This window comes from Pseudonaja textilis, chromosome 2, assembly GCF_049901715.1.
Source record: "Pseudonaja textilis isolate UNSWEBS1 chromosome 2, rPseTex1.2, whole genome shotgun sequence".
Classification (NCBI taxonomy): Eukaryota; Metazoa; Chordata; class Lepidosauria; order Squamata; family Elapidae; genus Pseudonaja; species Pseudonaja textilis.
This window is the reverse complement of record NC_141991.1, coordinates 130,353,503-130,381,044: the sequence shown is the minus strand read 5'-3', so window position 1 is coordinate 130,381,044 and position 27,542 is coordinate 130,353,503. Positions and strand designations below refer to the sequence as shown.

The 27,542-nt window shown below is 41.1% G+C and overlaps 1 protein-coding gene across 3 annotated transcripts in view; it reads right to left on the bottom strand.

Moving 5' to 3' along the window:
* Positions 1-5,136: 5,136 nt before the first annotated feature.
* The window catches only part of LOC113445490 (17-beta-hydroxysteroid dehydrogenase type 6-like), a 38,568-nt gene continuing 16,162 nt past the window's right edge, over positions 5,137-27,542 (bottom strand). For all 3 annotated transcript variants that reach the window (XM_026714671.2, XM_087925263.1, XM_087925262.1), the window contains exons 2-5: positions 26,436-26,757; positions 24,537-24,795; positions 19,773-19,930; positions 5,137-6,182 (exon numbers count right to left, since the gene is read on the bottom strand). In XM_026714671.2, the coding sequence (XP_026570456.1) occupies positions 5,959-6,182; positions 19,773-19,930; positions 24,537-24,795; positions 26,436-26,748 (954 nt within the window). In that variant the 5' untranslated portion in view covers positions 26,749-26,757 and the 3' untranslated portion in view covers positions 5,137-5,958. The remainder of the gene's footprint in view (positions 6,183-19,772; positions 19,931-24,536; positions 24,796-26,435; positions 26,758-27,542) is intronic.

The window sequence follows — 27,542 nt, the reverse complement described above, 5'->3', positions numbered from 1 at the left end:
TTCTGAACAAATTTCTTATAGAACAGCACATGCCTATATACTTCTTCAGAAGGGGCAAAACACAAAAATATAACTTGTCAGTCATTCATTGGTTACTTGAAACACAGCTTTCCCCCTCCCCTGTTGCTAGGCTAGGATGGCTGGATGTCACAAACCCGGGGGTGGGATTCTACCAGTTCGCACCTATTCGCTAGAACCGGTTGTTAACATTCTAAGCCAGGGGTCTCAAACTCAATTTACCTGGGCCGCTGGAGGCAGAGTCTGGGTGAGGCTGGGCCGCATAAGGGATATTATACTTTCATACCATGGTGGGGGCCACAGGATATCGTCCTGCGGGCCGCAATTGACCTGAGGGCCGCGAGAATGAGACCTCTGTTCTAAGCAGTTCGGAGAACTGGTTTGTTAGAAGAAATTACTGGCCTAATCCTGTAAGGCAGGAAGGAAACATTCTGGTGTTGCTTACAGAAACTGCCTCTCTGTTAACCCTTATTACATTCTTGGCAGGACTGAACTTCCTGTCTCAGGAACATCTCTGGAGTTTTTTTCCTCTCCTTTGTTGGTACTTTGCTTGTGTGGAGTGACCATTCAAAGTTATAATGGCACTGAAAAAAGTGACTTATGACCATTTTCCACACTTACGACTGTTGCAGCATCCCCACAGTCATGAGAGGCCAGGCGAGGAGATGCGTGCCTTGATGTGAGTAATATTGAGTTGGCCACGCCCAGCCAATAACATGACCACCAAGCCGTGTCCACCCAGTCACATGACCACCAAGCCAAACCCACCAACTAAGCCATGCCCACAGAACCAGTTGTTTAAAAAATTGAATCCCACCCCTGCACAAACCCATCTTGCTAAATTCCCTAGCTTGTAGTTTTGTTACAAGCAAGACAAGGTTTCTTGGCAAATATGACTTTGTGAACTATAGATCATCCTTGTGGTTTGGCATTTCACACTTCCTTGATCTTTCTTTTGCTAATACCATGTATTTCACTATCTATGTTTCTCTAAAATTAATATATTTTTAATGTCTTGCCTTAGTATGGCCTCCAGGGAGGGGAGAGAGGAGGTGGGATTTGGGGGTTCTCCAAACTGCACAGAATCTTAGCTTGGGGCTCTCCTGAACCCCTGTGAAGACCCAGCAGCCAACCCCTGCTCCAAGGGGCAAGAAATGGAGCATGGTGTATCTCAGGGGATAAAAGAAGCCTTGTGAGTCATGAGGCCAGTGGGTTTGTGGCTGCACTAGGCCTCTCAAAATCTTCCTCCACCCTTGAGGCACCCCATTCTCACTTAACGTCACACACATTCATTCAAGGATTGCATTGGGGAGAGCAGGGATGGCTGGTTGTTACATGAGATACTTCATTTAATGCTTATCCTGACTTCTGAACTTAATGGTTAGGCTCCATTGTGGTCATAACTCGAGGACTATGTGTATTGTTGTTATAGTTCAGATATGACCAACCCATAGCTCGCGCGAGTTACATGTGGCCCTGGACAGCTAGTAATGTAGCCCCATAAGCTAAAATGAAAATATAAAAAAATATAAGGAAGTTTACTACAGTATTTATATATATGGACTATGTTATATGCTTTATATGAAGCCAAGACAATTCCTCTTCACTCAAGACCAACCCAGACAAGTCAAAAGGTTGGGCAACCATTGTATACATGCAGCAAAGAGGCTCAGCCCACCTATTAATGAGTGGCAAGAGATATTCATTCTTTTTAAAGTAAAAAAAAAAGATTTCTTGAGAGATGACTGCAGCAGGAAAGACTCACTTCTACATTTAGACTACATCTTAAAGAGTTGGTGGGGGAAGATATTTTGTTTCTAAACACCCCTCTGATTGGTGTGTCTTCCACTTATGACCACAACTGAGCACAATGTTTGCATTCCTAAGTGAGGCAGTTAAGTGAGTTGTACCCCATTTTATAACCTGTTTTTTGTTAGTTTTTAATGAATCATGTGGCTGTTAAATAAACTTGGTTTTCCCCTTCAACTTTAGTTTGTAGGAAGCTTGCTGGAAAAGTTATAAATGTGATCATATGATCCCAGGAGAATGAAACTGTTATAAAAGCCTACCAGTTGCCAAGGGTCTGAATTTTGATCATGTAACCATGGGGAGGATGCAATGGTCCTAAGTGTGAAACTGGTCATAAATTACTTGTTCTGTGCCCTTGTAACTTTGAATGGTCACTAAAGAAATGATTGTAAGTCAAGGACTACCTGTGTAACATTTTTTGGTGTCATTCATTAAGCAAACCCTATGCTTGCTTGGGCTGTTTTTACCAGAAAATGAAATTAAATGCCAGTTCCTAGCAAAACCATATGTACCTCAGGATACTGCAAATGGTGGTAAATGCAGGCTGGATGCCCAACACACAAAATGTAGTCATATGACTGTGGGGGAGAGGGGCAATATTAGAAATTCAAAACTGGGTTGTAAATCAATTTTGAGTGCTCTGTCATTAATTCAAACAGTTACCAAGCAACTGGTCATAAATCAAGAACTACCTGGGCATCGCAATGTCAACTCCTGCAAAGCCGTCTTTTGTTTCATTCCTATTTCAACTGAGGGCTTTATGCAAATCACAGGGCACTGTGCCTCTCAATTAGCCTTTGGCTTTATACCACACTGTATTAATGCAGGCCCCCTGAGGACATTTTCACACCTGTGTCAAATTGACCTGTTGAAGGCCAGGAACAGGTGGTTTAAGTGATACTGCCACAGTGGCATTAAAAAAGCATGTCTCCAAAGAAGCATGTCTTGAATTAATGGGGTTAGCCTCAGAACTGTCATGCCTCTGGTGGAGACTGACTCTGAGGGAGAGGAGGAACAGCCTACAGTGAATGGAAGTGTGACTCTGGAGGTTGTCGTGGAGGCTGGGGAAGGGTAGAGGCCGGCTGAGCAGTCAGAGGAGGACTCAGGCCCATCCCCTCTCCATCCTACGGCACGCAGGGAGGAGAGGATAAGGGAGAGATGTGGTCTACAGGGGAGGAGAGGGCATTGATCCTCTTCATGGGCTGCAGATGTGACAACTGGATAAGAGGATGGACATGCGTAAGGGCCAGTGCTGGAAACAAAGCATGGAAATATCTCTCGTTTATTGTTCCCTTCTGAGTTTGGTATCCTTCCCAGTGTGCGTTCTGATATCTGTGAACGTCTTCAAGCCCTTATCTTGCCTGGTTTGTGTTGTTTTTTTACTCTTTATAATTTAAACAGCATTTCCTCCTTCTTGTAACTGCTCGTGTGGGAGTTTTTTGTCTCCAGTCAAGGATATTTGGAGCTTGGAAGCAAAATGAAGGAATAAAAGGGGCTTCACCTGTTTTTTGTCACTGTGTTTATTTTGTATCCCATCTTGGGTCATCACAGGAACTGTTTTAATTGACAGGTTTGACTTCTGTAATTGGCACATGTCTTTTACCTCCATTCTGTCTCTGATGTCTGATTAAACTGACCGGTCTTCGGGAGTGTGTGTGTGGGAGGAATTCTGGTATATGTTACAGGCTATTTTTTATTTGCTGTGCTTTCTCTTGTTGAGGCCTGGTGCATTCCTGGATGTATCTGTAACCAGTATTACCATAGCTAAAAAACAAACTTGAAATAAATCCATCATCACCCATGCTTTGTTTTGCCTAATCTGAACCTAAAATATTTAATTAAAAATTGATTACTTGACCCAAACAGATTGACCTAATAATAATAATAATAATTCTTAATGATGTTGCATGAGAGCTTCAAAAATACATTTATGAACTTTAACAGATAGCAGAACTCTATTTACAACGTTGATAAAGCCAAAATTCTATTCTAACCATATTTAAATATCCTCTGTAGCTGTTGCATGTCCCAATAAATATTAAATCAAATTAATCTAATACAATATTCCATCTTACTATGCCCCATGCTATAAATGATGTTAAATAAATAAAAGCTACTAGATATGGAAGCTAGATAGCATAACAGATAGGGTAAGAATACTTTTAAACAAATTCTATGAAAGCCATTATTTCTGCCTCTCTTTCACAGCAGCCTCCATAGTAAACTGTGTTGTTGCAAAAATAATGACATGAGCACAAGGGCATTAATCATGCAAATGTCAATTCTTAGAATATTTGTGTCCCAATATCTGGCACAGCATTCAGTACTCATTCAATTATGTTATCATGCACATCATCATTTATTCTCCTCTTCTCCCAGTAGGCATGGCTCATGATGTAAATAGCGCTACTTCAACATTTGTGCTGGGGCTCAGGTATGAAAGGGTGGCATTCTTTTATGACTTAAACTTGTAGACTATAATGAAGAGTTTTATGCTAAAGTGTTCTGACCAAGGCTTCCTGAGACAGTAACAACCACACGCTGTTCCCAAAAACCTTTTTTTAATTATTTCAATGGCTGTGAATTATATGCATTCACAGCCTGTAATAAATCCCAAACAGTTTATGAATAGTCCAACAGAAGTCTGACACAGTCTTTCGAGATAAGGCTGATAAGCACCCACCTTTATCTCCCTTGAAATGCTGCCAAAGACTAAATTGCCAATTAGCTGTACAAGGCCAAACGGAGCACAAAGTCAGCAAGGAGCTTCAGATTTTAAACCGACCAGAACGAACAAAATTGCTTCCTGCAAAGGCTCATGTCCCTTTGCTCCTCCTTTATGTCTTATGGGAAGGGCCAATCATCTCCAAGCCTTACTCCCAAGTCGCCCCTTTTGTCTTAACTGTTCTTGCCTTCTGACAGCTCTGCGCAAGTGTGCACTGGGAACAGGCTCCCCCTGTTCCTCTGCCTTGCTGATGTCAGATTCTGGATGCTCCAGAGTCAGCACACAACTCTCAGGTGGCCCTGGCCCCATCTCTGTGTTGGATGGAGATCCCTCATCTGAGTCCTCCCAGACTCCAGAACTGGCCCATGTTCCTCCCCACTGTCCTACTCCGCTGCCAGCTCTGCAAGTCGCCGGTGGACCACAACATAATGCTTTAAATAGAAAGCGTATCTGGCAGCTTTTTTGGATGATGTTGTTTGAAAAAACCTGCAAGATGAAATCCAATTCTTATCCCATACAGTATGGAAGTTTTGCCGCCATTCCTACTAGGTAGGATTAAAGCATAACATGAAATCACAAATCAGTTTTGTCATTTCAAATATAATTTTATTCCAGAAAGTATTTTTTCCAAGCTTTCTTTAAATTCATTTTTATAAACAAAAACACTGATCAAAAAATGTCATCAGAAATGTGTGGTGGTTTACTGCTTTTCTAGAAATTGGTGCTAGGATTCTGTATAATCCATAAGCCTTGCTAGGCCAGGTCATACAGCTGCAGAAAGTGCATCTGTTACGATTTCTAGAACACCCACTCAGGTCAATTAGTGTTGCAAGGCAGCTTAAGCTATATGACCCAACAGTTCAGAGCTGATGAAATAATTGGCTCTCTTTCTACATATCAGTGATTCTGCATTATACAGGTAGTCCTCAACTTATGACGTCAATTGAACCCAACATTGAAATGGTATATAGGATCTCCTGGCAGAGCAGGGAACTGGACTAGAAGACTTCCAAGGTCCCTTCCAGCTCTTTTCTATTCTATTTCCATTGCTAAGCGAGACAGTTGTTAAATGAATTTTGCTCCATTTTACGACCTTTCTTGCCACAGTTATTAAGTGAATCACTGCAGTAGTTAAATTAGTAACACTGATTGTTAAGGGAATCTGGCTTTCTCTTTGGCTTAGCTTGTCAGATGGTTGCAAAAGGAAATCACATCATAAATATGAGCCAGTTGCCAAACGTCTGAATTTTGACCATGGGGGTGCTGTTAAGTGTGAAAAATGGTCGTAAGTCCTTTTTTTTTCAGAGCCATTGTAACTTCAAACAGTCACTAAATGAACCGTTGCAAGTCGAGGACCACTTGGGTTCGGATATTAAACCCTTAACAGGAAGCTATGGTTTGTGGGTTCATCCTGACATTACTTGCGCTGGTTTTGGCCAAGTGTAGGTCACTATGAAGTCTGCTACTGAGCTGGGCAAGTAAGACACTGGAAGGTAGAAGAGTTTGGCATCCAATCCACCACTGTAGCGAGCACGAGGGTAGCGGGAGGTCAGGGCATGCTCTATGCAATCAGTGACCAAGAAGAGGTTCTTGTTGCTGTTTTCCCTGAGATTTTGGAAGAACTTCAAAACTGTGTGAAGAAAAAAAAAGAGAGTAAATTCTACAATGACTTACTAGCCACTTGAATCTTTTGATAATTCAAGGAACCAACTGCTACTTGAGAGCCAGCTTCTAACCAAGCATTCCCTGACCTGGTGTCATTTCTTTCCATAATTATTCAAGACAAGAGTTCCAGCTGGACAGATGAGGATAATGCTGGGTTGTAAAAAACCACAATAAATCACTGTCCCACATGGTGTGATGGAATGTGCACTTGGAAAAGTAGTAGTGAAGGGAGGGCGGGGCTGACATAGCAGTGGAACGACAGCAATTCCGGAGCTCCTGGGAAAGCCGCCGAAACCCCCACAGCTGGACAGTCACTGTCCCGGAGCGATGGTGAGTAAAGGGAGCACATCCTGTCAATCCCAGGGACATCACAATGTCCCTGGTTGATCCAGGAAAGCTCCTGAAATTTGGCAGTGGAGGGAAGTGGCTATTAAAGCTGCTAGAAAGCTGTGACAGTCCCAGAAAGAAAGATCGGAGGTTTGGGTGAGAACTTCCTTTTTTTTTCCTACCAAAATCAGAGCACCCTAAGGGGAAAGAGTGTTTAGAAGAAATAAGACAGAAAAGTGGAGAACAGCGGTGAAATAGAACATAATGCTAGCTGTCAAATGTTATTTGGACTATTTTAAACTTTTTTCTTATTTTTTTAAATATTTTTTTTTCATTACTGGACTGGATTTTCAAATAAGAATTAATTGAAGATTACTTTCAATTTTTATTGCTAAACTTAAAACTATTTTTCCCTTTTTACTTTTACTTTTCAAAAGGATACTTGATTAGAACCTATTGGATACAGTAGAAATAAATGAGAAAGATAAGCAACACTGCCATCTAGAGGTCACACACACACACACACACACACACACACACACACACACTGCTGAAAAAAATAAAGGGAACACTTAAACAACACAATGTAACTCCAGGTCAATCTGTGAAATCAAACTGTCACTTAGATAGCAACACTGATTGACACTCAATTTCACATGCTGTTGTGCAAATGGAATAGACAACAGGTGGAAAGCATAGGCAGTTAGCAAGACATCCCCAATAAAGGAGTGGTTCTGCAGGTGGTGACCACAGACCACTTCTCAGTTCCTATGCTTTCTGGCTGATGGTTTGGTCACTTTTGAATGCTGGTGGTGCTTTCACTCTAGTGGTAGCATGAGACAGAGTCTACAACCCACACAAGTGGCTCAGGTAGTGCAGCTCATCCAGGATGGCACATCAATGCAAGCTGTGACAAGAAGGTTTGCTGTGTCTGTCAGCGTAGTATCCAGAGCATGGAGGCACTACCAGGAGAGAGACCAGTACATCAGGAGATGTGGAATTGGCTGTAGGAGAGCAACAACCCAGCCTCAAGATCGCTACCTCCGCCTTTGTGCAAGGTGGGACAGGAGGAGCACTGCCAGAACCCTGCAAAATGACCTCCAGAGGGCCACAAATGTGCATGTGGCTGCTTAAATGGTCAGAAACAGACTCCATGAGGGTGGTATGAGGGCCCTACATCCACAGGTGGGGGTTTTGCTTACAGCCCAACAATGTGCAGGACGTTTGGCATTTGCCAGAGAACACCAAGATTGGCAAATTCACCACTGGCACCCTGTGCTCTTCACAGATGCAAGCAGGTTCACACTGAGTACATTTGACAGACGTGACAGGGTCTGGAGACACCGTGGAGAATGTTCTGCTTCCTGCAACATCCTCCAGCATGACCGTTTTGGCAGTGGATCAGTAATGGTGTGGGATGGCATTTCTTTAGGGGGCTGCACAGCCCTCCATGTGCTTGCCAGAGGTAGCCTGACTGCCATTAGGTACCGAGATGAGATCCTCAGACCCCTTGTGAGGCCATATGCTGGTGCGGTTCACACTGGGTTCCTCCTAATGCACGACAATGCTAGACCTCATGTGGCTGGAGTGTGTCAGCAGTTTCTGCAAGATAGAGGCATTGATGCTATGGACTGGCCCGCCCGTTCCCCAGACCTGAATCCAATTGAGCACATCTGGGACATCATGTCTCGCTCCATCCACCAGTGCCACGTTGCACCACAGACTGTCCAGGAGTTGGGGGATGCTTTAGTGTGGGAGGAGATCGCACAGGAGACCATCTGCCACCTCATCAGGAGCATGCCCAGGCTAAATTTGATTTCCATTGATAATTTTTGTGTGTACTTACATGTATGGTATTCAGCTTTGTTCGGGTATTTTCCCACGTCATTATAGTTGTCCTTTTAAAGTTGTAACAACGTTTCAGCAGAATCTCATCTGCCATCATCATACAGAAGCCTGATGAAGCTGAATACCATACATGTAAGTACCCGCAAAAACTTAAGAAAACACACACACACAGACATATATATATGGATCTTTGGTTATTCGGGTTTTCTCTCGCGTAAAATTGGAAGTATCTAGGCGACGTTTCGATGAAGTCTCATTCATCAACTTCAGGCTTGTGTCTTCGGCTTTGTGCTTCTCGGAGTAATGTGAGCTTGCAGCTGCTTCTTCCTTTTAACTGCTGGTGCTAGTGGGGGTGTGACTTGATTGGGTGGGGGCTTGGCTGTGTTCTGATTGGCTGGGGGTGTGTTCTCATTGGTTGGGGGTTTTGCTGTGTTCTGATTGGTTGGGGGGTTGGCTGTGTTCTGATTGGCTGGGGGTGTGTTCTGTTCAGGTGGGGGCTTGGTTGTGCTCAGGTTAGTCTTAGTTGCCGGGGGATTTGAGCTGGTGAGCTGTGATCCTGTTGTTTGGCTTCGTGTTCGTGGTCGTGCCACATCTTCATGGTGGGCATCAGTTCACTTCGTGTATGGGTCAGAGGGGTTTGAAGTGGGTAGTGATGAAGCTGCGGTATAGCTTTTGGTCCATGGTCATATCTCATCTTCTGTGTGGGTGTGAGTCTGCTTTCTATGTGGAATTGTGGTGGTAGCATCTTGTGTGGCCCTCGTGGGTGTGGGTCTGGTGTCATTCTTCATGTTAGGTACTTGTTTGTTCATGAGTGTGGGTTTCCAAATGGCTGGTAGACGGGAGGTATCATCTCGTTTATTCATGCTGTGTGGGCATTTTTCTATCTCTATGGCTCCTCTGATTATTCTGTTGTTGAAGTGTTCGGTTTTGGCGATAGTTCTGGTATTTTTAACGTCAATCTGATGTCCTGTGGCTTTGAGGTGTTGGACCAGGGAAGAGGTCAGTTCTTCTTTTTTGATTGAGTTCTTGTGTTCTTCAATGCGTGCACTTATTCTTCTGTTAGTTTGTCTGATGTATGTGGTGGGGCAGGCGGTGCACGGGATTTCGTGTACTCCTTGGTTTTCTAACTCAATTTTGTCTTTAGGGTTTCTTAGGATGGTGGATATTTTTCTGTTTGTGCAGAATGCTGTTTTAATGTTGTGTTTTTGGAGGATCTTGCTGATTTTGTCTGTAGTGCCTTTTATATATGGGAGGAGGGCTTTGCCATTCTCTTGTTCTCTGTCTTGGATTTTGGTTGGGGTTTGTTTTTAGATTAGGTGGGTAATCTTCTTTCTTTGGAATCCATTGGCTGTTAGTATGTTAGTGAGAGTGTGTAGTTCGGTTTTTAGGTGTTGTTCATCAGCTAAGCATTTTGTTCTGGAGATGAGTGTCTCGGCTACGGAATTGATCTGTGCTGGGTGGTGGTGTGAGAGTTCGTGTAGATAGCAGTTTGTATGTGTTTTCTTCTGGTAGATGGTGTGTCCTAGGGAGCCATTGGATTTTTTGTATACTAAGACACCTAGGAAGGGAAGATGATTGTTAGCCTGTTTCCATGGTGAATTGTATTTTGGGGTGTAGGCTGTTGAGGTGTGTGAGGAAGTTGTTCAGTTTTTCTTTCCCATGTGGCCAGATTATAAAGGTGTCATCTACGTATCTGAGCCAGAAGTGGGTTTGTGATCATATTTTTCTAGAGCTTGTGTTTCAAAGTGTTCCATGTAGAAGTTTGCGATGACAAGTGAGAGGGGTGATCCCATGGGTGCTCCTTCTATTTGTTTGTATTTTTGTCCATTGTAGTGAAGTATGTATTGGATAGGCAGTGGTTGGTCAGATCTAGGATGTGCTTGGGGGGCGGGGTTGTATTTGTTTTGGATGGCTGTCAAGGCTTCTTTTATTGGCACTTGGGTGAAGAGGGATATGACATCGAAGCTTACTAGTAGGTCACTGGGTTGTAAGTTTTGTTTCGTTATGATCTTGATGAACTGGAATGAGTTTCTTATGTGTGAGTTGATGGATTCTGCATAGGGCTGTAGTTGTTTGGCGAGAAATTTGGCTAGGTTTTGTAGAGGTGAGCCTATGGAGCTGACTATTGGTCTAAGTGGGGTTCCTTCTTTGTGTATCTTGGGGAGACCATAAAGCTTAGGGCATCTGTATGATTTCTCTCTGGGTATGATTCTTTGCTGGATTTCTTCGCTGATAGGGGGAGCTTTTATTTTGGATCCGGTGGTTTTTTCAAGGTAGGTGGTGGGGTCTGTGTTTAGGGGTTTGTATGTGGGGTCTTGGAGTAGGTTGGTTAACTTGGTTTGGTAGTCAGATGTGTTCATAACCACTGTTGCGTTGCCCTTGTCTGCTGGTAGGATTATCATGCTGGTGTCTTCTTTCAGGTTAAGTAGTGCAGTTTGTTCTTCTTTGGATAAGTTGCTTTTGGGTGGTTTGCTAGTGCAGAGGTTGTTGGTGATTTCGAGTATGATTCTATTAGCATCATCAGGGTTAGTTTTGGTCAGGCTGGTTTCAACTCCGCATATGATGGTTTCTGTGGGGATGTGTTTGGGAGCAACAGCAAAGTTGAATCCTTTCGAAAGGACCTTCGTTTCGGCTTCGGTGAGGATCTTGTCTGAGATATTGTGCACTGTTTGTTTCATGTGAGGGGGGAGGAGCTTGTTTCTGGTGTTGTTGTAGCTTTTTGAGTTTGTTGGTGTGTGTGTCTGTCTTGAGGGTGGTCTGTGTTTCGGCTCTCCAGACTGCGAGTTGTTTGGATTTGTCCCAAAGTAAGGGGTGAATCTTGTTGCTGAGTCTGAGGTGAAGTGTGAGGAGATCTTTGTTTATTTGGTCTAGGAGAGATCTTTTTGTGTGAAGTTCATTTCTAATTAGGGCTAATTCTGTTCTTTTTAGGATGCGTTTGGTGGCTGCTGTGTTGGTGTGGAATTTCAATTGGAAGTTTGTAGGAATTAAATTTTGATCTCGGCAGTTGCATAGGAATGCGAGGTCACATAAAATGGAAGCTCTTTGGACTTCAAGTTTTTCATAAGTCCTGGTCAGATGGTGGGTTTCCTCCCCATAGAGGTGCAATATTTGTTTTCTGAGGTTCTCGCGGTACTTTTATGTGGATCTTTGGATCTAGATACTTCCAATCTTATGCGGGAGAAAACCCGAATAACCAAAGATCCACATACAAGTACCTGAGAGAACCTCAGAAAACACACACACACACACACACACACACACACACACACACACACAGAGATATATATATATATTTTCTGAGGTTCTCGTGGGTATTTGTATGTGGATCTTTGGTTGTTCGGGTTTTCTCCCGCGTAAGATTCGAAGTATCTAGGCAACATTTCGATGAAGTCTCATTCATCATCTTCAGGTTTCTGTCTTCAGCTCTTGCTTCTCAGTGATGTGAGATTGCAGCTGCTTCTTCCTTTTAACTGCTAGTGGGGTGGGACTTGATTGGGTGGGGGCTTGGCTGTGTTCTGATTGGGTGGGGGTGTGTTCTCATTGGTAGGGGTTTGGCTGTGTTCTGATTGGTTGGGGGTTGGCCGTGTTCTGATTGGTTGGAGCGTGTTCTGTTCAGGTGGGGGCTTGGTTGTGCTCAGGTTGGTCTTAGTTGCTGGGGGATTTGAGTTGGTGAGCTGTGATCTTGCTGTTTGGCTTCGAGTTCATGGTCGTGCTGCATCTTCATAGTGGGTGTCGGTTTGCTTCATGTATGGCTCGGAGGGGTTTGAAGTGGGTAGTGATGCAGCTGCAGTGCAGCTTCTGGTCCATGGTCGTGTCTCATCTTCTGAGTGGGTGTGAGTCTGTTTTCTACATGGAAGTGTGGTGGTGGCATCTTGTGTGGCTCTCATGGGTGTGGGTCTGGTGTCATTCTTCATGTTAGGTACTTGTCTGTTCATGAGGGCAGGTTTCCAAATGGCTGGAAGGCGGGAGGTGTCATCTCGTTTGTTCATGCTGTGTGGGTGTTTTTTTATCTCTATGGCTTCTCTGATTATTCTGCTGTTGAAGTGTTCGGTTTTGGCGATAGTTCTGGTATTTTTAACGTCAATCTGATGTCCTGTGGCTTTGAGGTGTTGGACCAGGGAAGAGGTCAGTTCTTCTTTTTTGATTGAGTTCTTGTGTTCTTCAATGCGTGCACTTATTCTTCTGTTAGTTTGTCTGATGTATGTGGTGGGGCAGGCGGTGCACGGGATTTCGTGTACTCCTTGGTTTTCTAACTCAATTTTGTCTTTAGGGTTTCTTAGGATGGTGGATATTTTTCTGTTTGTGCAGAATGCTGTTTTAATGTTGTGTTTTTGGAGGATCTTGCTGATTTTGTCTGTAGTGCCTTTTATATATGGGAGGAGGGCTTTGCCGTTTTCTTGTTCTCTGTCTTGGATTTTGGTTGGGGTTTCTTTTTGGATTAGGTGGGTAATCTTCTTTCTTTGGAATCCATTGGCTGTTAGTACATTGGTGAGAGTGTGTAGTTCAGTTTTTTGGTGTTGTTCATCGGCTAAGCATTTTGTTCTGGAGATGAGTGTCTCGGCTACGGAATTGATCTGTGCTGGGTGGTGGTGTGAGAGTGCATGTAGATAGCGGTTTGTATGTGTTTTCTTCCGGTAGATGGTGTGTCCTAGGGAGCCATTGGATCTTTTGTATACCAAGACATCTAGGAAGGAAGTTGATTGTTGGCTTCTGTTTCCATGGTGAATTGTATTTTGGGGTGTAGGCTGTTGAGGTGTGTGAGGAAGTTGTTCAGTTTTTCTTTCCCATGTGGCCAGATTATGAAGGTGTCATCTACGTATCTGAGCCAGAGTTTGGGTTTGTGGTCGTATTTTTCTAGAGCTTGTGTTTCAAAGTGTTCCATGTAGAGGTTTGCGATGACAGGTGAGAGGGGTGATCCCATGGGTGCTCCTTCTATTTGTTTGTATTTTTGTCCATTGTAGGTGAAGTATGTATTGGATAGGCAGTGGTTGGTCAGATCTAGGATGTGCTTGGGGGGGGGTTGTATTTGTTTTGGATGGCTGTCAAGGCTTCTTTTATTGGCACTTGGGTGAAGAGGGATATGACATCGAAGCTTACTAGTAGGTCGCTGGGTTGTAAGTTTTGTTTCTTTATGATCTCGATGAACTGGAATGAGTTTCTTACGTGTGAGTTGATGGATTCTGCATAGGGCTGTAGTTGTTTGGCGAGAAATTTGGCCAGGTTTTGTAGAGGTGAGCCTATGGAGCTGACTATTGGTCTGAGTGGGGTTCCTTCTTTGTGTATCTTGGGGAGACCATAAAGCTTAGGGCATCTGGATGATTTCTCTCTGGGTATGATTCTTTACTGGATTTCTTCACTGATGGGGGAGGCTTTTATTTTGGATTTGGTAGTTTTTTCTAGGTAGGTGGTGGGGTCTGTCTTTAGGGTTTTGTATGTGGGGTCTTGGAGTAGGTTGGTTAACTTGGTTTGGTAGTCAGATGTGTTCATAACCACTGTTGCGTTGCCCTTGTCTGCTGGTAGGATTATCATGCTGGTGTCTTCTTTCAGGTTAAGTAGTGCAGTTTGTTCTTCTTTGGATAAGTTGCTTTTGGGTGGTTTGCTAGTGCAGAGGTTGTTGGTGATTTCGAGTATGATTCTATTAGCATCATCAGGGTTAGTTTTGGTCAGGCTGGTTTCAACTCCGCATATGATGGTTTCTGTGGGGATGTGTTTGGGAGCGACAGCAAAGTTGAATCCTTTTGAAAGGACCTTGTTTCAGCTTCGGTGAGGATCTTGTCTGAGATGTTGTGCACTGTTTGTTTCATGTGAGGGGGGGGGAGGTTGGTTTCTGGTGTTGTTGTAGTTTCCTGAGTTTGTTGGTGTGTGTGTCTGTCTTGAGGGTGGTCTGTGTTTCGGCTCTCCAGACAGCGAGTTGTTTGGATTTGTCCCAAAGTAGGGGGTGAATCTTGTTGCTGAGTCTGAGGTGGAGTGTGAGGAGATCCTTGTTGATTTGGTCTAGGAGAAACCTTTTTTGTGTGAAGTTCATTTCTAATTAGGGCCAATTCTGTTCTTTTTAGGATGCATTTGGTGGCTGCTGTGTTGGTGTGGAATTTCAATTGGAAGCTTGTGGGAATTAAATTTTGATCTCGGCAGTTGCATAGGAATGCAAGGTCACATAAAATGGAAGCTCTTTGGACTTCAAGTTTTTCATAAGTCCTGGTCAGATGGTGGGTTTCCTCCCTGTAGAGGTGCAAAAGGTGAAATTGACTTTAAAAATACCAGAACTATCGCCAAAACCGAACACTTCAACAGCAGAATAATCTGAGAAGCCATAGAGATAGAAAAACGCCCACACAGCATGAACAAACGAGATGACACCTCCCGCCTTCCAGCCATTTGGAAACCCGCCCTCATGAACAGACGAGTACCTAACATGAAGAATGACACCAGACCCACACCCATGAGAGCCACACAAGATGCCACCACCACACTTCCATGTAGAAAACAGACCCACACCCACTCAGAAGATGAGACACGACCATGGACCAGAAGCTGCACTGCAGCTGCATCACTACCCACTTCAAACCCCTCCGAGCCATACATGAAGCAAACCGATACCCACTATGAAGATGCAGCACAACCACGAACTCGAAGCCAAACAGCAAGATCACAGCTCACCAACTCAAATCCCCCAGCAACTAAGACCAACCTGAGCACAACCAAGCCCCCACCTGAACAGAACACACCTCCAACCAATCAGAACACGGCCAACCCCCCCAACCAATCAGAACACAGCCAAACCCCCTACCAATGAGAACACCCCCCCACCCAATCAGAACACAGCCAAGCCCCCACCCAATCAAGTCCCACCCCCACTAGCAGTTAAAAGGAAGAAGCAGCTGCAATCTCACATCACTCTGAGAAGCAAGAAATGAAGACAGAAGCCTGAAGATGATGAATGAGACTTTATCGAAACGTTGCCTAGATACTTCGAATCTTACGCGGGAGAAAACCCGAACAACCAAAGATCCACATATATATATATACATATACATATACATATACATATACATATACATATACATATACATACATACATACATACATACATATATATATATTGGTTTTATGAAGGCCTATGCCAAAAGGCCTATACGAAAGAAGGAACATTAAAAAAGACAAACACAACAAATATTATAGGAAGTCTACAAGAAACTTGAGAAAGAAAGATATTAAAAGTCAAATGGAAATAGTTAAACATAAAATGGGATTGATGGAAAAAGAGGAACTAGCACAAAAAATCAGGAGAGCTAAACAGAACTTCTTCAAAAATGCAAACACACCAGGCAGAAGACTGGCATATAAACTGAAAAAGGAGATAAATGAAAAAGATAATACAATTAATAGATGAGCACGGAATGGTTTGTAATGGAAATGAAGAAAAAAAAGAAGTGTGATATGATCAAGAGAATATCAAAGAAGAAAAAGTTAAACAATACTTGCAAAAAGTAGAGCTACCCCAAATACCCGAGGACACTAAGATAATGTTGCAAGGGAAAATAATGATAGAACTGACAGAAGCGATATATCAACAAAATACTGGAAAGGCTCCGGGCCCAGATGGGCTACCAGTAGAATTCTACAAGACTTTGCAGGAATCTTTAAACATTACAATGCTTGAAGTAATGAATGAGGTTTTGTCAAAAACCAAAATACCTAATTCATGGATAGAGGCTTACATTACTCTTATACCAAAAGAAGATACTGACTTACAACAAATAAAAAACTATAGACCTATATCCCTACTGAATGCAGACTACAAAATATTTGTCTCAGTAATGGCAGAAAGACTTAAAAGATATTTGAATCACTTTATACATTCTAATCAAAATGGATTTCTGCCTATGAGGCAAATAAAAGATAACATGAGAATAATTTTAAATACGTTGGAATATTACGACACACATCCAGAGAAGCAAATGGCCTTGGTATTTTTAGATGCTCAAAAAGCCTTCGACAATGTAAATTGGCAATTTATGTTATTGTAAATAGAAGAGATGGGCTTTGGAGAAAGATTCATTAAGGCAATTGAGGCAATATATCATAAACAATTTGCAAAAGTAATGATAAATGGAGATTTGACAGACAATATTAATATTAAAAAGGAACTAGACAAGGATGTCCTCTTTCATCACTGTTATTTGTATTGACTTTGGAAGTATTAAATAGAAATATTAGGGAAAATAGAGAAATAAAGGGAATGAAAATAAAAAAGAAGGAATATAAATTACAAGCATTTGCAGATGGTCTGGTCTTCATATTGGAAGAACCATTGGAAACAGCGTCTAAATTGATAGAAAAGATAGAAGAATATGGACGGGGCAGGATTAAAAATAAATAAAGATAAAACTAAGATCTTAGTTAAGAATATGATGGAAAAACAAAGGAAAGAATTGACAGACAGACTGAATATCCAGAACACAAACAAAGTAAAATACTTGGGAATACACCTAACAGCAAGATGTGGAACATTAAAGGAAGATAATTATTATAAATTAAAACAACAAATTGTGTCAGATTTGAAAAAAATGGGAAAATTTACAATTATCTCTAATAGGGAGAATATCTACAATCAAAATGAATATACTACCAAGGATATTATATTTGTTTCAGACTATTCCAATTAAATTAGGGAAATAATATTTTGAGGACTTAAACAAAATAATGTTGAAATATATATGGCAAGGAAAGAAGGCAAGAATTAAATTAAAATTGTTACAGGACACTAGAATGAGAGGAGGTTTTGGATTACCCAATTGGGAATTATACTACCAGGCAGTAACACTGATGTAGGTGAAAGAATGGATTGTTTTGAGAAATACTAGATTGTTAACAGTGAAAGGCCATGATTTACAATTGGGGTGGCATGCATTTTTATGGTATAAGGAAAGCAAAGCACATGGGTATTTTAGGAGACATTATATTCGAGATGCTTTATTGTTAATATGGGAGAAAATAAGGAAACAACATTATATGAAAATACCAGTCTGGTTATCAACTATAGAGGCATTTGCGCATCCAATTGTTTTTAAAATGGAACACATAATTAGATATAATGAAATTTTAAATGAAAAGGGTGAACTTAAAACAAAGCAAGAATTAGATGAACAAGAGATAAGGATGAATTGGTATTCATATGTGCAAATACATTCTAGATATGATAAAGACAGTAAGACAGAAGGGTTTTACAAAGAACTTACTGAATTAGATAAAATCTTAACAGGTACTGAGGAGAGGACGATTAAAAATTATATGGTTATTTACTAGGAGTGAAATTAGAAGAAGAACAAGTTAAAGAAACAATGATTGCTTGAGGGAAAAATTTTGGATGTGGGATAGATCTAGAAAAATGGCAGAAATTTTGGATTAGAAACTATAAACTAACAATGTTGACAGCATATAAAGATAATTTGTATGTTTTACAGGTGGCATTTGCCCCCAGCAAGAATAGCAAGGATGTTCAAGGATAAATCAGCAAAGTGTTGGAAATGTCATCAGACACCTGGACCATATTACCATATGTGGTGGACGTGTGTGGAAGCTAAAAGATACTGGACTAAAATATACACATGGCTGGAAGAAATGACAAAACAGCACATAGATTTAAAACCAGAGATATTTTAATTGGGAATTTTATCTGAAGGTTACAACAGAGAATTGATATATTTGATTATTAATGTTTTAACTACAGCTAGAATTGTATTTGCTCAAACTTGGAGAAATGAGAAAATTCCGATAGAGGACGAGATGATTAAGAAAATAATGGAATGTGCAGAAATGAGTAGATTAACATTAGCAATGAGAGAACAAGAAGAAAAATAATATTTTAAGATATGGGATTTATTTTACCAATGGTTGGATAGAAAAGTAGGAAATTGAAGTAAAATACAATAGCAATGATATGTTATAATTGATTATTATGGAATGAATTATAATATGGATTAAAATTAATAAGAATTGAGATTTGCTCTAAAGGATAATGTGGATTTGAAATTAAAGTCTAATGATGATGTAATAATATAATATGACATGGAAAATTGATTAATGTAATATGAATGCAAACTTAAATCTAAGAGGAAAAGACCATAGATATTGTGCACAAGAAATATGTACCAACCAACACACTGTATAATTGAAAGGTTTTATTTGTTGTTTTATGTTTATGTTTGTCTGTTTGTTGTTAAAAATAAAAAACTTTTTATAAAAAAAAGGAAGAGTAGTGGGTGAGAGTTTTGGCAACACAAAGCTTTCCTGGAGACAGGCCAGATTAACAGACTGCAGCTTAATGTCAGGAGAAGGGAGAAGCTGTTCAGGGTAGCCATCTGTAGAATCTCTCACAATACAGCTACCATGTTTTCCTGAAAATAAGACCCAGTTTTATATTTTTTCCAGAACCAAAAAAAGTACCAGGTCTTATTTTTGGTGTGTGTGTGTGTGTGTGTGTGTGTGTGTGTGTGTGTATGTGCAAGCATCAGCAAGTGGCCGCAGAAGGAGTGGGCAAGGCAGGTGTCGGGGTGTGAGAGGCCTGATAAGTAGGGCAGCTCCACCATCCCCATCCCCACCTAGCTTAATTTTTACCCGTGCGCCTCACCCCACTCTGTGCACCCCAGAGTGGGTTAGGCTTATTTTGGGTGTAGGGTTTATATTGGGTGCATGTGTGTATGTGTGTGTGTGTGTGTAAGCGGCTGCTGAAGAAGTGGGCAGGGCATTTGGACTTCGGCTTGGATCAAGCTAGGACTTACTTTTGGGATCGGTTGTATTTTCGGGGAAATACAGTAGCAGATTATAACAGCAGTTCCCAACCTTTCCAGTTTGGTAGCCCGGCAGGTGGGGGGAGAGGGGACGATTTTGTATGAGTGGCAGACACATGTGCAGCTCCATTAGCACATGAGTGCCCGCTGCTCACACACTTGGGCAAGTGGAGCTTACACAGGCCATGGTGGTCCACCTGGGGAGGTTTGGTTCAGCGCTCACGCAAATGGAGCTGCAGGCCGGAGGTTGGGGACCCCTGAGTTAGAGATTTATAGCTTTAAATTGGCAAGAATCTGTCCATTAGGTGTAAGCAAATGAAGGATGGAATTCAGATTCTGCCCTATCATCTCTGGACTTGGACCTGACACATGTCAATGCTTATAAGTAGCAGTGTGGAATCAAGTTTCACATTACTGTTTTCTCATTTTAGACAGATAATGAGCTTCTGAAGTAGTTATATAGAATAGATATTTCCCAAGTCTTCTATGGTTTTTGAACCGTAATGGGTTCTGCATTTGTGGTATACCCTCCCTCAGCCAAATATACTGTATATGCAATCTATAGCCTGGTTTCCCAAATTTCAACTCACAGTTTTCAAAGTATAGCTGTCCATAGACTTCTTTGGTTTCAGAAAGTGCTTTGTTCCATGAAGCCTGGAAGCTCTCTAATGTAGATTGTAGAATGCTTGTACTGAAAGCACCAGGTTCAATAATGCTGACCTTTATCCCAAATGGAGACATTTCACGCCTGAATAGAACGAAAAGGAAGAATAAGGAGATGCAGAATGAAGAATACACAAATCTGCAAAAATCTGTTTTGAATGCTAAATTCCAAGTGTAGACTTTTTGCATATGAAGAAATAGCTAGACTCATTAAGGAACATAGAATAAATCTGCAGCACATTTATCTTTTCTTGCTCAACTTCTATATATTTGTTCAATAAGGAGGTAGGGAAAAGCACTTTCAAGCAAATTGGTAAAATCTGGGGAAATTGCTTAATTTAAGATAAACATTTCTATAGCTTTCTTTCTTTTTCTCTTTAGTTAAAATATTATGTCATGTTGGTATCAGTTTTGTGTCCATATGTATCTTTAAACATATATTTTTTCGACAGACTAAGATATCTGTTTACTTATTTATTTCAGTCTACTTTCCCAAGCTATAAAGGATTTTTTGTGTCTGGCAGATGTATGTCAGGATTTTTTTAAAAAAGAGTCCAAAATTAATTTTTCCCAGACTGGACAGCAAATGCATGTCCTTTAAAAAAAAAGTGGAACAATTAAGGAATGGCATCCAGCTTTACAGCAACACCAATCTCTTTTCAGTTTCTTCTTTCATTCGCTAATGCTTCTTGGAACGATCATGTGACAACATACAGTTTGCATTTTTCATATTGAAAAAAATCAGGAAAAGTTCCCTTGGTCATCTGCTGCTTTTGAAAAAAAATGGTGTGTTGTGAGTTAATTTTGTGAGTTTGCTTGCAAGCGAATTTTATGTGACTCAGTTAGACAATTGCAGATAAATAGATCTCTAACTTAATCTGTGATTCTGTGAGCAACTCAATCTGCCTGCCTGCTTTGCCTGCTTTTGGGTAAACGTCATTCTTTTTTTATAAAAAAAATCAACATTTACATAAATATTTATAATATTCACATACAAGCCATGCCCACCCAGTCACATGACCACCAAGCCATGCCCAGTCAGCAAGCCATCCCTACCCAGTCACATGACCACCAAGCCACACCCACAAATTAGGCCACACCCACAGAACCAGTTGTTAAGAAATTTGAATCCCACACCTGTCTACACAGTGTTTATTTCTTGATCTGGGATCATTTATCTGATTGTTGCCAGGGCAATACACCTTTCCCCTGTTCTTCAAGGCCATCTTCTATATTCACTGTATGGATAGAAGGACAGAAAGCCTCTATCATTCTTATCTCCTATGGGCATCTGCATCCTTTAGGAATCCTTTGCCAGATAACATACCATTGGCAGTGAATGTCCTTTCTGGATATGAAATTAATGCTGCAGCTTTCCTACCAATTGGGATATTTTGTGGAGGGAGGAAATGGAAAGGAATTGGTTTTTTTCAGCTTTCAGAGTAGAGCAGGAAGGGACAAATGTTAGCTGTCAGAGGTGAAAACAAAAGACCTCTAGATGTTTTGATTTGACATTGATAGATTCACTGAGATAAGATGAAGACACAAAATGGGAAACTAGTTGAACATTTGTGTCTTCAAATTCAACTTGACCAGAAAATGATGTCAATGATGTCCATTGATGTTGTACGCTTCCCAGAATTGCTTGACAGCGAGATGGACAATATATACTGTAAATTTCATAATGCATAAATTTAATGAATAAGCAAGCAAACAATTCCTCCAGTAACTACTGAGCTGCACTGCTATTTTCCTATTATTTAGGTGAATGGTAAGAACCTCAGGGCTTGCCATCTTTCAAACTTCTGGGTAAACTAAAAAAGAGATGTGACTGCTTTAAAAGCCACATTAACTAAGAAGTGGGCAACAGAGAAATCGATTAATTTTGAAACTGATAAATAGCTTCCTTTCTCAAAGGAAACAAACAAAAATATTTTGAATTTAATCAAAGCGATCAGCATTTTATAAATATGAGACAAGGACAGAAGCAGCATCTTTATCAATTTTTCCTGAATAAAAGTAGTTGTAGAGGCATTAAGTCTCCTCTTTTCAGACAGAAAGCCATTTTGGTCTCGTCTAATCCCACCTCACAGGGTTGTTGTTTTGGAGAAAATAGAAGGAGGAAGGAATATTAGATATGATTACTGCCTCGAGTTGTTTATTAACAATAATAAAGGTGGGATAAAAATCAATCAATCAAATAAATAAATAATATGAAACCACCATTTCATGGGGAAGCAGAAAGGTTAACCTTGCTGTTCTGTCTTTTAATTTAACTTATTAAACAGGCTATAAATAACAGGTAAAGGCAAAGGTTTCCATTGTTCAGTCATAGAATCTAGAGGGCAGTGCCTATTTCCATTTCTTAACTGAAGGAGTGAGCAATGTCAGGATATTTTAATATTAAATGTCTTGTCACACCAGGGAATGGTTCTTTCATATTCTGAACCTCCCCAAAGCTGGCTGAGGAAATAAAAAGCAGGGTCTCTATTAGAAAGCATTTGCAGGATGATCTGTTAGTGTTTCTATTGGCAACAACTGTCAAGGGATGAAATGCTTTTACTGTTTTATGTAATAATATTTATAATCTGCCTCAATTGTTAAGATTTTTTAAGATGCCACAAGCACAGCATAAATAAGAATACAATGAAAAAATGACATCAGTGCAATAGGGTAATACAGGCAGTCCTCGACTTACAACAGTTCAAAGTTATAATGGCACTGCAAAAAGTGACATGACCATTTTTCACACTTATGACTTATTGTAGCATCCCCATGGTCACGTGATCAAAATTCAGATGATTGGCAACTGGCTCAAATTCAGATGCTTGGGAACTGCTACTGCTAACTGCTACATAACTCCTACTTATGACAATTGCTACTGCTAACTGCTACGTAACTCCTACTTATGACAACTGCAGTGTCCCAGGATCAGGTGATCATCTTTTGTGTCCTTCTGACCAGCAAAGTCAATGGGAAAAGCCAGATTCACTTAACAACTGTGTTACTAATTTAACAACTGCAGTGATTTACTTAACAAATGTGGCAAAAAAATGTTGTAAAAGGGGGCAAAATTCACTTAACAAATTTCTCACGTAGCAACATGAATTTTGGGCTCAACTGTGGTCGTACGTTGGGGACTATCTGTACTCAGTTTAACCTTTTCCAGAACTACTAGGGATAGTCTCTGTGCAAGTGTATCTCCTTTCCTCCTTGGGGTGGTGATGGTGTGCCTTAATTCCTAGAACCTAATTTAAAGCTTGTCATATTTTTTTTTTGTTTTCAACAAGCACAACCAAAATAGAAAAACCTCCAAGAATAAGGCTAATAGCTCCAGTTTGTAAAAATCAGGATGACCACTATGCGGTCAAACTCAAATTATCTCCTCGCATTTAATTGATCAGATAATATAGCTTGTTTTGTTTTTTGGCTCAGCATGTTCCAGGAACCAAGCTATTTCTGTTTGCAATAAATATTTGATGATTTTAGCATGTTAAATTATAGCTTATTCAACAAACCACAGCATGCAAAGCAAGGTTTAGGGCAGAAGTGCAGAAGGTAAGCCTTATGAAAATCTTAACTGTGATCCCTGGAAGTTTCCCAAATCAGTGTAAATTATAATTTTGATATAATAGGAAAAAATTTAAAGGCATGCCTGAATAGCCTTTTATTTCCATACTAGTTGGATACCCGTGCTTCGCTACGAAATTATGTTATCGGGCTTAGTTTGGGGGGAGGAAAATAAGGGGGGAAAATTCCACCTCTGCCTACCAGCATCCATCAGTATTCATCTGGCTAGCGTCCTGTCAGTATGTGAGAGAGTTGAGGGCTGTCTGGAAATTGAAACAGTATTTGTTGTGTGAGCAGGAAGAGACAGCAAGGAGCCTGGGCGTGGCTTAGCTCAACTGTTCTGTACTAAAGCTGGTTGCTGCTGTGAAACTAAAACTGAAACTCCTCTCCTCTGCTTGTGTTTTGCATTTGGAACAGATTTCTTTTCAGGTGGGGAGGGGGAGTAGAATTCCTTAGCATCAGAGCATGTTAATAATAATATATGAAATACTAATGCTCTGATGGTCATTTCAAAAAAATCCTTTCTTATGAGTACCTAGAAGCCAAGAGGAAATACGTGCCAAATTTCAAGTTTGTAAGCTTTACAGTTCTGGAGATTTTGTGATGATGTGTGAATGGTATTTCGCTTTTATATATATAGATTTCATTTTAATTAGCTTTAAGATAAATAAAGTAAAACATCTAATTTTTCTATTGGTTCCATTTACTACTGTTTGGATAGTACACTATTCCAAAAGTGAAGGTCCAGCTATGCCTAGACAACTTGTTCATTCCTATTTCCTCTGTTCCTCCATTTATTTGTAACTTGTTCTTATTTACTATTGTAAACTGATTAGACAGAACTGTAAAGACTTGTGGAGCAGTATATAAGTTTAAGTGCTATTGCTATTGCTACTTGGATATTGCCTACCTACCAAAAGATTGTTCCTCCAGTGCCACGTTTATCTCAAGCAAAGTAAATTATATGTTTAGATCTTTGGGACAACCCTTAAGAGACACAACCATGTTTTACATAAATCACTATAGCTCAGACTATCTGAATCTGTGCATCTACTTCTTTCAAATGGAGCTGAAAGAGAACCATGCACTTCAACTAATCAAAAGAGAAAGTTAAAGCTTACCTCAAAGTATCTGAGAAGGCTTCCACACCATACTTGGACAGGCAATACCCTCCTCCAAAGCATGCTAATCTTCCCATCACACTGCTTACATTGACCACTCTCCCTTTGGCTCTCCTCACCAGGGGCAACATCTGCAACGTCACGTCAATCAGCCCAAGCAAGTTGACATCCAGCAATTTGGCAAAGTCCTCCTTCGTCAGCCATTCATTGATAGCGATGGGTATGCCTTTACCTGCATTGTTTACCAAGCCCCAGAGCCCTGAGTAAGAAGAAAGAATACATGGTCATGATGTCCCTGTCATTCTAATCCTCACTTATGTTCAGAACTGGAGCATTGCCATTCTTTTAAGGGTTGTGTGAAATATATTTGTTGTCACAGACAAAATGGTCCATTTTCCAAAACAGAAAGGGATAAGGAGAAAAGTAACAAAAAACAATCTAGGCTTTTTTTGGGGGGGGGTTGCTTGAGGGGAGAGAAGTTATGATACATGCCATGACAACATCAGAGGAATGACAAAGGTTACAGTGGCATCATTTATTTGTACAAGTGTCATGAAACAGGTGTTATTGTGTAGATATCATTGAGCGTCAATCTGACGCAAGCATGGCGTCTCCTTTGGACGACTCCTCCGATGCTTCCTCAGAGGGAGAATGAGATCATTCCTGGCACTTCAGGAATTACTGACCCTGAACTGCCAGCAGAACAGGCTTTGACTGGGGACAGCTTGCAGGCCAGTGAAGAAGAGGGGGAGGAGCTGCTTGCCATGGTGGATCTCAGAGCATGCAGGCCAGAGAAACGTAGCTCTGCCACGTTGCTTGGGAAAAGGCCCTGCCCTTCATGATGAACTGCACAGCAGGCAGAGGGAGGTGTTGCTGGTAACAACATGTGTGGATTGTGGCTGTGTGCTTGTTTGTTTTTCCTGAGAATCTGAATTACTATAACCTGTGAGCTAATGTGGATGTACTTTTAGTTTTGCCTGGAGGGGGGCGGGGTTATGTTCATTTATTGGACTCGCTGTTTGAGAGCTTGCTGTTTGTGTTATGGACTAATTGGCCATTGCCTAGGGGATTAATCTGGGCTTGCTTATGGCTGGGGGAAGAGAACTGCTGGGTGAACCCTCCATAAACCCCACTGACGTGTGAGTGTGAATGAGTGTGACAGCACAGTATGCGTTGACCCCCCCACTGGCTAAAACACTCATAATTGGGAGAATTATGAAGGATAAAAATATTGCACGGGTGAGATAAATGGTTTACTCTTGTTCTCCAAAAGTGTTTAGATTAAGGTAGAATTTCCCAACAGCTGCTTTTAAAAGAAAATTAAATAAGTCTGTCACCACATCTTTCATTTTAGCTCCCTACCTTTGTCATTTTAATGGTGACAATGTTGGATTCTCGTGGAAAATTCACTCGCTGCCAAAGACATAAAACACTTTATCCTAGCAGCTAATATTTGAAATTAAGTGTAGGCAGTCCTCGATGCATGACCACAATTGGGACCAGAATTTCCATTGTTAAGCAAGGCGTTTGTTAAGTGAATCACGCCTGATTTTATAACCATTTACGCAGTCAAGTGAATGACATGGTCATTGAGCTAATTTGGCTTCCCCCGTTGTCTTTGCTTGCTGGAAGCTTGTCACAAATCATGTGACTCTTGAGAGACTACAACTGCCATGAATAGACTCCAGTTGCCAGGCATCCAAATTCTGAGCCCGTTATTGTGGGGATGCTGCAATGGTCACAAGTGCAAGGACTAAGTGTAAGCTACTTTTTCAGTGCCATTGTAACTTTGGACAATTGTTAAATAAATGGTTGCATGTTGAGGACTACCTGTATCCAATCCCTCAATCTACAGTAAGTATGGCCAGAACATTAATATAAATAGAAGGAGTTGGTTACCTTTGTTCCCCACGCATGAGTTCACCCATTTGGTTGCTGCTGCAACACTGTCAGTGCAGGTGACGTCCAGCAGGGTGGTTTTCAACCGGTCTGATGTGAGTCTCTCCAGTTCCTGTGCTCCCTTCTCGGTGAGACAAGCAGCCAACACCCGCAGACCCCGAGTGTCCAACTGCCTGGCTAGCTGGTTCCCAAAGCCAGAATCACAGCCAGTAATGAAGACATATTTTTCTGTCAGTTTCTCCACTCTCTGTCTCTCTCGGTACCATCGGCGAAGGAAGTAAAGTCCCACCAGGACAGCTAGGTAGAGCCACATAGCTGAAACCTACCAGGAAGAAGCAAACATTGTGAATGTATAGGGAGAGATGCATCTGTCTGAAAGGTTACAACTGCCATGAATAGACTCCAGTTGCCAGGCACCCAAATTTTGAGTAGACTGTCTACTACTGACCTCACCCCTTTCCTAAGAGGTCTGTAGGGGGTGTGCATAAGTGCACCAACTTGCCTACCATCCCTGTCCTATTGTTTCTTTTTATTTTTCTTATATGTATCCATTTCATGTATTCATAACCATGTTTATACTTATACCTGTTATCTTATAATCACTTGACAAATAAATAAATAAAAATCTCGCAAGCTTGGGAGGGCACAAAATTTCCCTTTGGAAATCATTGGCTAGTTGCTCTTGGTGGTGGGAAGATAGTAGGCCTTTTCCCATTGATAAACTAGACTTTTTTTTAGTGCCACTGTAACACTGAATGATTACTTAATGAATAGTTGTAAATTTAGGACTACCTGCATCCAAGCCCCTTGGTCTACATACACAAATACAGCCTTTAAGTCCTAAAGTCAGCACAAAACAAAATTTACCTCCTCCTTTCCTTTGCTATTTTCCATCTCCTGGCTTAATTCCTAGCATCTACATCACCCTTCAAGGAAATGCTAAATGGGTTTTATACACACTGAGTCTGCCCTTGAAATATGTCAGGGTAAAGGAGAAAATGCAACTTAATACCAGATAGCTCTGGGCAACTTAGCCCTTCTCATTCGTAGCTTGGAGACAGGGCTGGAGGCAACAACATGGCAAAAGAGAACAAAAAAATATGTTGT